The sequence below is a fragment of the Callospermophilus lateralis genome, chromosome 4 (assembly GCF_048772815.1).
Source record: "Callospermophilus lateralis isolate mCalLat2 chromosome 4, mCalLat2.hap1, whole genome shotgun sequence".
NCBI classification, from domain to species: Eukaryota; Metazoa; Chordata; class Mammalia; order Rodentia; family Sciuridae; genus Callospermophilus; species Callospermophilus lateralis.
Window position 1 is genome coordinate 108,057,784 of NC_135308.1, and position 11,495 is coordinate 108,069,278.

The 11,495-nt window shown below is 32.4% G+C and overlaps 1 protein-coding gene across 1 annotated transcript; it reads right to left on the reverse strand.

Moving 5' to 3' along the window:
• Window positions 1-2,984: 2,984 nt before the first annotated feature.
• Window positions 2,985-3,923, reverse strand: LOC143396945 (olfactory receptor 6C3-like). Its single transcript, XM_076852954.1, has one exon. The coding sequence runs from the start codon at window positions 3,921-3,923 to the stop codon at window positions 2,985-2,987; it is 939 nt and encodes a 312-aa protein (XP_076709069.1).
• Window positions 3,924-11,495: the final 7,572 nt, after the last annotated feature.

Genomic DNA, 11,495 nt, shown 5'->3' on the forward strand with positions numbered 1-11,495 from the left:
TTGAGAATGTCTGTCAGCATGAATAAAGCAGATTCTTCAGGAGAGTTGACTGAGTGGTTAGAAGACTTGTTTTATGATCATTTATATTAACAGTTTCACACAAGTATTTTAGAAGACTTTTCCCTAAAAGAGTAATAGGAATAAGAGTAATTTATACATATTAATTTCAATAAGATGGGAAGGTTCAATTCTCTGCATCCATAACAATGTGTATAGAAAGAAATCAAAGGAACCTAAAGATCATTGAATCACATTTGATGATAATTTCATAAATACTAATTCTCCTGTCTTTAAGGGTTTATACTTTCATTAACTGGTTATCTATAATTTAAACAAGAAAGGAATAAGAAATGAATTAATAGTAAAATTATCATATCAAATCATGATTAATTTTTTATTTATTCCATAAGGTATGGGCTTAGCTATTTGATGTAAATTTAAAAATACAAATGTGCAATGTAATGGATTTGTGACTTTGGATGCATTACTTAATTTCAATAAGCTTCAGTCTCTCTGCCTAAAATACAGATGGAATTTCAAGAGTGTTTTTGAGAATTGAATAAGATTATGTAAACAAGTGTACTCTGTAAATCATGTGACTTTTAGATTTTGAGAATAGTTGTATAAATTATTTTCCTTTTGTTTAGAATTAACTCTTAACTCTGGGAATGGTATGAAGAGTAGTTGTGGTTTACTAAACATAGTTTATTCCTGTGACTGAAACCTTTTATATTTTATCTCGTCTTTATAACACAAGTGTGAAATTGTTCTTCCTATTTCTAAAATATTGAGATTCAGAAATCCTGTAACTTTCGTCAATTCACACAGCTAGCAAATGTGGAATACAATCTCAGAGTACCTACAACTAAATTTCATTCCCTTAAAAACAATTCTACAAATAAGTATAAAATAAAAATACAGGGATATAGATAGTAACTTCCTGATTTTAGAAAATACAAAATGAATAGATAATATAAAACATACTAACCATTTTATATGACTTTTAATTATGTTCAGTTTCAAAATATACCCAGTATATTCTATTTAACATTGATTAAAAGTTGTGCTGTTAAGTATTGAAATGATGCTGAGATTTGAATGTCTTCCTCTGGCCTCCATACATCCAACTTAACTCTGATTTTCATCCACTTTTACTAACACCCAGAATGACTGGAATAATAAAAATTAGACAATGCCTTCATTGTAATCCAGGGAAACATACTCCCTCTTTCTTCCATTGAACTAGTATGCTACTTTTAAATTGCTGTAGGTTTTGTATCACTTAAAGTAGAAGTCATTTTTATATTGTCAAAAAATTTTTGTCTTCATTTCCATTTTACCCAGAACAGATTTACTTCTCTGACTATAAATTATGAGGAAGATGCAAAAATATAACATATAAACAATATCAGAATTGCTTTAAAATGATTTGGCATGGTTTCTATGTAAATTTTATGTAGCATGAACTACTTAATATTTTTATACATTTTATCTGGCACTGGCTCAAGGGACCAATTCAGTGAATGAAAATTGACAGAAGAGAAATAAACAAAATGCAAAGGAATATAAACACAAAACATTACTATTGAAGTTCTAAAAGGAAGCTTGAGGGACAGTGTCCAATAAGATAGAGATAAAATAACAAAGAAATAACAATACTAAGTGTAAAATTTTTTGTCCTTTGATGTCATTTTCTGGGATGAAGATACCAACCAAATACAGAATCACAATTCCTAATGTAGACTTCTACTCAATGCTCCATGAAAAGTTTCAAACTTGGAATCTACTGCATTATACTGAAGGCCTTCATTATTTCCATTATTAGTCTGCCATCATTAGTAATTTTACTACCATAATACTGCTCACACTGTGAAGCTTTTTTCATGCTCATTCTTTTGCTCAACAGAACTGCAGTTGAAGAGTTTTTTTTTTGTTTTGATTGATTAGTGTTATAATTTATATATTAAGTAAAATATTTGAAGTTAGTGTCATCCTTGATCAAACTCTAATTATGTAACCATGCCCAAATGAGGTGATCTAAAAAATCCAAACATTTATTCAGATCCTTAGTAAAAACAAAAATTATATATAAAAATAGAGCAAAGACTAGTGTTTTTGTTTGTTTTGTTTGAGATTCTCATATTGGCTGTTTTTGCAAAATGAACTTATTCAAGTTACTCAACTTTTATAAGCATCAACTTACCCATTTATAAAACAAATTCATAACCATGCCTATTTTGCCATCTAGCTGTGATGATTAAATAAGACATGGTACAGGATATACCTAGTTCAAAAGAAGGCTTGAAGTAGTACTCTCAGTATAAATGCAATTTTTTAAAGAAATTTTTTACAGACTTGCATGTTGGAAAATAGCAATGGCAGTTACCTAAAAATGCATCTTTATATATATATATTTTTTCAAAGAATAAATATATGGATAAACAAAGAGAACATATAAAGCCACATAGAATACATAATTTAACCAAAACAAGAAAATAGAGCCAATTACTTCTAAGTGGGAAAAAAATACACAAGTCCATTGGAGACTAGGAAGAATTGGACAGTTACTGCAAACAACATGTAAAATAGTGTGTGGCAGACATTATTTTATTTCAAAGTGCATGCATTTTTAGAAAGGAAAGTGTATGGTAGTGACAAAGTAGAGAAATTTTAAGATTATTAAAACATCACTGGGGTGAAAAATGTTTTCATTATTAAGAATAAATAATAACTAACAAAGTGATTTCAGTTCTATAGACACTGGTTTTCTAGTCAGGATTGTAAATCAGTGATTACATGGGATTTACAGATAGCTTCAAAGGACAGCACAACATGGTTACTTGCAGGTTAAAAAGAAAGCTGAAGCCAAGGAGATCAGCAGTCCAGGTAGCTGGGCTTTAGATACAGAAAGACAGAGGAGAAGTAAAGTTTCATTTCCCTGGTTGAATCTTCACCGTGGCACTCATTCAGGTCAATACATACACTCATTTGCTTCTGTAAAAGACTACCTTATGAACCAAGTGTTTGAAGCTTTGTTTTACTTGCTGGTTCCTCAAAGTGTAAATAAAAGGGTTCAACATGGGAGCAATAGTGGTGTTGAGGAGAGCTACTCCTTTGGTCAGTGATGCTCTTTCTTTGGCTGAAGGCTTGACATACATGAATATGCAGCTTCCATAAGAGATGGAGATGACAATCATGTGAGAGGAGCAAGTGGAGAAAGCCTTTTTCCTCTGACTGGCAGATGGGATTCTCAGGATGGTGCTAATGATGCTTATGTAGGACAGAATCACCAACGCCAACGTGAAGAGAAGAGTAACAAAGGCAAAATAAAAGCCAATTTGCTCTAAAAGCCATGTATCTGTACACGAGAGTTCCAGGATGGGGAAGTAGTCACAAGAGAAGTGATTGATGACATTGGAAGCACAGAAATCTAACCCGAGGATAAGCATAAGGGGTGGGAAGATGGTCAGAAATCCTGCCAACCATGAACCAAAGACAAGAAGGGAGCAGACTTTCTTATTCATGATGGTGGTGTAATGCAGTGGCTTGCAGATGGCGACATAGCGATCATAGGACATAGCAGTTAGAAGGAAAAATTCAGACACACCCATGGAGATGAAGAAATATAATTGAGCTAAACAGTTGTTATAGGAAATGGTCTTGACTTTAGTGATTATTGACCCCAAAAATCTGGGGATGGAAACACTGGTGAATGCAATTTCCAAGAAGGAGAAATTCCGGAGGAAGAAATACATAGGGGTCTTTAGATGTGAGTCCAGCAAGGTGAGAATGATGATTGTTAGGTTTCCAGTGATGCTTAATAAATAAGTTATGAATAAAAAGATAAAAATTACAACCTGAAGCTCTGGGTTGTCTGATATGCCCAAGAGTACAAACTCTTTAATCATTGTGTGGTTTCTCATTTTAATTTCTTTTTTTTCCAATAAAGTCTATTGGTGAAAACCAAAGCAAATAAATAGAAAAGTTTGATATTAAAGTATTGAAAATTTAAATTGATATTAATATCTTCATTGACAGTTTTCATATAAGAATTTTGTGATATTCACTCATTCCTATTAATACAGAAAATATACACATACCTTCAGTTGAAATCAAACGTGGATCACTGACATATTTTAAGTGCCTTCATCAATAAATTTACATCAAACCTCAAAGTATTTTCAAATTTTCTGTATGTGTAGTATGCCTTGGAATTACTGATTTCTACAATAACATTTATCAAATACACTTGTATTTGACAATTGAGGCACTGTCTTCCAGTTTTCAAGATTATGTACTTTTAGGACTGAATTATTTAATTTTGATGCCTTTTATAAACTTAGAAAATTGATTGGTTGGAATTTGTGACCTAATCACAGTCACTAAACTTAAATAACTTTTATAATTATTTTTATTTTCTCTCTCTCTCTCTCTCTCTCTCTCTCTCTCTCTCTATATATATATATATATATATATATATATATATATATAATCTACATATATATACTTTTAAATATAACCATGGGATTAAAAGAGTTTCAATCACAGAAATATAGAACTAGAGTTACCTTGGTGGTAAACAAAAGTTTTAAATTTTGGGGAAGAAAAACAGAGGCCAGAGAAATTGGTGAACATAGAGCTAGAGCTCAATCATATGCATAGATTTACAATCTACTAATACTTTATTTAAATTAGCAACTGAGTTTTAAATTTTTATTATAATGGCTTTGTCCTTTTGCTCTTCAACTTTCCTGAGGAGACAACAGAAATTTTAAGGAGTTTTCTGATTCCAAAATATGGCATTGCCTCCTCTCTGCAAGGCTAAATAATCAGAATAAATAAAGAAAATTATAATTTCTTTTTATAGAAATCACATTCTCCACAAAATAACCTATAGGATTTCTATTTGTCCTGTTTTCTGTCTCCCTAGCAGTCAGCATCATGTCTGTGATGGAAGTTCTCATATATTTGTTGTAATTCTTTCTCTCTGTAACATACATAGGACAACTCAGCAGGTGATAAGTATTAGAGCTGACATTGTGCATTTTTGTCTTCATTTGATTTTGTGTTTCTGAAAATCAGAATTCTTTTCCCTTGAGAATTTGCATATAGTTGTCATGAATATATCAGCAAAACTAGCAACTCAAAGGCAGAAATTATTACTGTGGTTTGAACAAAGGTTGAAACATATTAAATGTAAAATTAACAATAACATTTATGTTAAAGTGGTAATTTCAGCTTCCTTGTTATTTATTCTAATAAAATAAGCTTTCATACTAGAGAAAAATGAATTTATTCAAAAAATGGAACATCCTTTCTGATGTGTCTGATGATACTAATCAGAAACAAAATCCAAATTTTTCTTGATTTTCTTAAAATGCAAAATTTAATGCATTTATAACACACTTCAGGTTTTTGTTTTATTTATTTATTTTTTGTTTGTTTGTTTTTGTTTTTTGCTCACCCTTTCCTCTGTTACACAAAAGCCTCTCACACAGAGAAAGTTTAGGCTGAATATCATGTAAGTTTTCTGTCAGCCTCAAGTATAAGTTAAAAACAAATGAGTTTCTCTTTTATATCCTTTATGTTTCCACACAAACTCAAACGTTTCTCTGACCTGAACTCCAAAACCGACTCCTGCAAACCTGAAGGTTCTCTACGTGAATTTTCACGGATTACTGCTTCAACATACTTTATGGCAAAACATTTCAAAGTTCTCTGCATAAGAAAAAGATTGAGTATCACACAAAATAACTCCACTTTACCTTCTCTGTGCACTGTATGACCCCTTGAGAGGCTAGATTGGTGAACAGAAGCATTCAAGTGGAGATAAAGTGGTGTCATGGTGTACCTTTCTGGAAAGTCAAGCCATAGAGCAAAAGGGTTCTAGTCAGCTGGTACAACCAACCTGGTTTCCCTTTGGCTGTACCTACTTTTCTTAATATGCACATGGACTTAGGCTACTCTCAGGAGATAATGTATTCTCAATTCCTTGGGGGTTAGCTAAATCCAGGACTAAGGAACTCCACAGTGGATGGTCCCCCTGTATCTGTGCCAGCATAGAGCAGAATGAATGACTAAAGAAAGGATTTTAAATTCTCTAAAAATCAGAAGAGTGGGGCTGGGGTTGGGGCCCAGTGGTATAGCGCTTACCTAGCATGTGTGAGGCCCTGATTCAATACTCAGAGCCACAAAAATAAATAAATAAAGTTATTATGTCCACCTACAACAGAAGAGTACTTCAACTTTAGCTTTTAATTTTTAATGTTAAAGTTAATACATGGTTAATTATGAGAATCAATTGTCACCATACTATAAAGTAACCGGTGGAATGGTACATACATTTGCGAACAAGCTTTCATTTCTTTCAAATCTATGAATTAACCAGCATAAATAATATTTTATACATTTTGTTTTTGTATCATCCTAAAAACACAGCCATATTTACACTCATAGAATTTTTTCTTTATACACTAATTCAGTTTTACTACACAGTATATTCTTATTCTGCAACTTTCCTAGTTTTTTTTTTTTTTTTTAGTTAATAATGTTTACTGGAAATTATTCCTTATCAAGTTATCCAGAGAGAACTTATCCTTCTGTAACAATTGGATAGAACAGCAGAGGGGACTTATTTATAATGTAATAATTTAATTGCTGGCTTAAAAATAGGGGTTATGTTGTCATTAATTTTATAACATTAGTTAAGATGCTACATTATATTCTTACACGTTCTTCTGCATCTGTACAAATATTGGTATAACTTTTTGATACTTAAATATTTCTCCACTACAGGAAAGAATGAATCCTTTTCATTGCATCCTAACCAACACTGAATGTTATAAATCACTTATGTTTTACCAGCAGACAAAAAAAGATACTCTAATTAATTCAATGATAAAGGTAATATCATATGGAGCAGATCACGGTGCCTGGATGGTTTTGAGGTTAAAGAGATCGATTTTCTTAGCAAACTTGAAAAATTTATTTGACCTGTCCTTTTTTTTTAAGGGAGTGAGTATATATATATATATACACACACACACTCAGGGGCACTCAACCATTGAGCCACATCCCCAGCACTTTTTCGTACTTTATGAGAGACAAGGTCTCACTGAATTACTTAGATCCTCACTTTTGCTGAGGCTGGCTGGCTTTGAAGTCACAATCCTCCTGCCTCAGCCTCCCAAGCTTGCACCACCACACCCCACTATTTGACCTTTCTTAGTATCAGTTTTCCTACGCATAAAATGAAAAGATTGGTAGTTTTAACTCACAGGATACTGTAATAATTAAATGAGAGATGCATGAAAGTGCTTAGCAGAGTAGAAAAGGTATATAAATGTTTAGTATATAAATGTTCTATATTTTAAAAATTGTACATTTCCAACTTATATAGGCTGAATATTTTAAATATTTGTTTTTCTTGTCCATGAATTGGGTATTTTGTAATCATTTTTTATTGAGCTTATTGTTTTATTAGTAGGAGATATATATGTATAATGTTGTGTTTCATCAGTTGCAACATGTTTTCAGAGCCCATCTTATGTTTTGACTTTTTTACAGTGTAGTTTGACTAAAAAAAGATTGGGCAGTTGATCACAGATTCACAGATTCTTGGTGGTATATTTTTCTAAGGAAATCCTTCTGTATATACCTCAAATTTATAAATTTATATTCATATAAATTTAATACTCCTATGCAAAGGGTTTTGACATCCATACCTTTAATCCAACCAAGATCTTTTTTTTTTCCTTTTTCTTTTGCAGTGCTGGGGATCGACCCTAGGATCTTACACATGCTAGCAAGTGCTCTATAACTGATCATCACCCTCAGCCCCAGAACTTATTCCTCTGTAATATATGGATCTATTTTTGTTTTCTTTTCAATGGACAGCCCACTTCCCTAACAACTTCAAGGTCTATATAAACAATATGAGAGTCTGGACAGTGAGTTATCAAGAGCACCAAAGGCACTTGTATCTTCTGTTAGCAACACTTTAACCCCAAAATTTTCACTAATAAGATCTGTATAAAATCTTACAGGTGAGGAAGGAACTAGATAAGTTGAAATATAGAATGAATCTGAGATACTTAAACTTCTTACTTTTCTGGGAAGAAAAATTCTTTTTTGTAAGGGCCTTGTTGTCCTCCTGCCATTTCAGACTCACTTCATACCATCTACCCTCTCTCCTCACTTTTTCCGTTCCAGGATATCTGCTCTTGGTTTTTTTTTTTTTTTTTAATTAAGAAGCAGATACCTTCTCTTTTCCCTCTGAATGTTTACACATGCCATGCCTGCCTTCATTCACTCCTACTCATCCATCAATTCTACTCTAATTTTACTGTCTTTATAGCTATATTTTGTCCTTTGAGTTTCTCAAAACCTGGTAAATTTCTATAATGCCCTGTGGTTTATAATTGCAATTCTAACTATAATTTGATTGATAAGCAGATGTCATCCTTTCTGTGTAAATTGTACAGTGTAAGTTGCAGGTGTTATAATTTAAATTAAAATATGAGTTAATTAAAATTAATTTGGATACAAATTCAATTCCTCTGTTTTGCTAATTATATTTCAAGTTCTCAATAGTCAAATGTGGGTAGTGGGTAATGCATTGGAAAACCCAGATTATGGGACATTTCCCTTAATGCAGTGAATTTTTTTGGACAGCATTGGGAATAAATATTTTCTCCCTTATTATTCTTAAAGAATTAACTAAGAACCTTGACTCTGGTATCTTTACTCTTTACTTTGCCCATCACATTTTCACTATTTATTGTCATTTCGAGGTATTTCCTGCTGCCCCCACACACTTTTTTCTTTCTTTCTTTTTTTAATTTACTGCAAATATCAGGTTATCCTCAAAATTTTCTATGATGCCTTGAGTATTCGATCAAGATTTTTTTATTAAGGAAATTTTAAAATAAAAAAATTACTTTGTAAGATTATAATAAATAAGCAGAAATGAAAACTGAAAATCATGAGTGTGGAAAAAACAATATAGCAATGTTGAGTAAATACATGTAAACTGTAGTTAGATGATACAGATAAGAAAAAGAAAGTAAGGGAAAATTGACCATATTGACTAACAAAAACATGTGAAGAAGCTGACTCTAATAGTCAATAAATATAAATACAATAAATTACCATAAGTTCTTCCTAAATTAATGCAATTGACCTTAGAATAACATGGATTTGAACTACCTGGGTCCACTTACATTCATATTTTGTAGATTTGTCAAAGTTTGAAAAAAACTTGCAAACAACATAGCCTAGAAATATAAAAAAATTAAAATAAAGCTATATCACGAATTCATAAAATATATGTAGATAATATTTAGATAATAGTCAATAAATTATTATAGTCATTTTATTGTTCATACTACTACAAAACATATACAAATCTATTACATAAAGTTAAAATCTATCAGAAATTCTGCATATAAACACAATATATGGTGCTCTTTACAGGGAGGAGACATGTAATCACAAGTAAAGATGCACAAAATGGACTGTAGTATATACTACAATACTATACTAACTTCATAGCCATCTCTTATTGCTATTTTAAATGGAAGCTCAAGTATTGCAAGTACCCCCTTAAAACACCATATGGTGCTATTTATCTCCTCATGATCCGTTTGTGTTAATTGACTGTTCGTATTCTCAGTAAGGCTTCCAGTCAACAACAGGCTGTTAGTAATTAAACTTTGGGGGAGTCAAAGGTATCCATGGATTTTCAATGGTTCAGGGATTCAACAATCCTGACCCCAGAATTATTCAAAGGTCAACTTTATGTTCACAGGTGAAATATTATTACAAAATATTATTATATGAAATTCTGATGGCTAATTGAGATCTTATGAAAAATGCATCAGACACATATTGGAGGTCATTTTTGCAGACTTTCAAGAAATTATTATAGTCATTTTTATTGTTCACACTATAATATTTCACAGAACCGTTTTCCTTCAAGCATAGGGAAATCACATTTATGTAACATTCTCCCAAAATACATCTGTCTCATATTGTTTTTGTAATCATATGCTATTAGCACAATATTGTTTGTGTGTTACAAAAATGGCATCTGACCTAAATAGTCATTGATTTCATTAGTGAATAATCATCTTGGAAGTTTATTCTAGCAAAGTTAAATGGTTTCTAAGAATGAAAACTCCTTAATATTACTGAATATTGGGACTTCCTTAATTCACATTTCCATGGAACATTCCTCAGTATACTCTCAACAGAGCAACAATCATTCATGGAGCATTTAATCACTTGAGATTATAACAGGTGGTGATTGGCTAAAACAGAGTTATAATTATTAAGATCTGGCACTAGGATCCAGCTCAGTGGTACAACACTTGTCAAGAATGCATGAGGCCCTAGGTTTGAGCACAGATACTGCAAGAAAAAACTGAGAGAAAGAGACAAGGGGAGAGAGAGAGAGAGAGAGAGAGAGAAATAGAACTAGATATTGAGATCTTATTACTCATGAAATCTAAGTAAGAATCATACAACCAGACAATTTTGGAAGAGTCTTAATTGTGTGGGTGTGTTTATGTATGTATGCATGCATGCATGCATTTATATATGTACAGTTGGAAAGGTGGAACAAATAAACAGATAATTTAATTAGAATAGAAAAGAAGATATGCAATATTTTTTAACCTCTCATAACATTTTCTATCTCAATTTGTGCTTAATTAAATTCCTCTAAGTTAAGAATAAATACCTTCATCCATCTTTCCATCCTTCCTTCTTCCTTCCTTCTTCCTTCTTTCCTTCCTTCCTTCCTTCCTTCCTTCCTTCCTTCCTTCCTTCCTTCCTTCTTTCCTTCTTTCTTTCCTTTCTTTCCTTTCTTTCTTTCTTTCTCCTCCCCTCTCTGTTTTTTGGTTGTTGTTGGTTTTGGTACCAGGGATTGAACCCAGGGCACCAACTACTGAGCCACATCCCCCAGCCCTTTTTATTTTTTGAGACAGGGTCTCACTAAGTTCCCGAGGCTAGATTAAAACTTGTGATCATCCTGCCTTAGCTTCCCGAGCTACTGTGATTACAGGCATGAGGCAGGATGTCCAGCAATATTTTTCTAAAGTAATATATTTATTTATGCTTCTCACCACTCTGGGTGTGGTGGTGCAGGCCTGTAATCCCAGAAGCTGGGGAGGCTGGGGCAGAAAGATTTCAAGTTCAAGACCAGCCTCAGCAACTTAGTGAGACAATAAGCAACTCAGTGAGGCCCTGTCTCTAAATAAAATACAAAATAGGGCTGGGAATGTGGTTAATTGCCCCACTCCCACACCCCCAAAAAGTAAACCACATTTGTCTTTTTTATTAGAAGCAATTTCATAACTCAGGAATGGTGATGGTATTTTCCAGGTCTCTGTAGCGACTTTCTATAATATTTTTATACATTCATTAAAAATATTTTTCTTTATCTCTAATTCACAATATGCTAAGGGAACTGTGGAAAGTACGTTCATTTAATA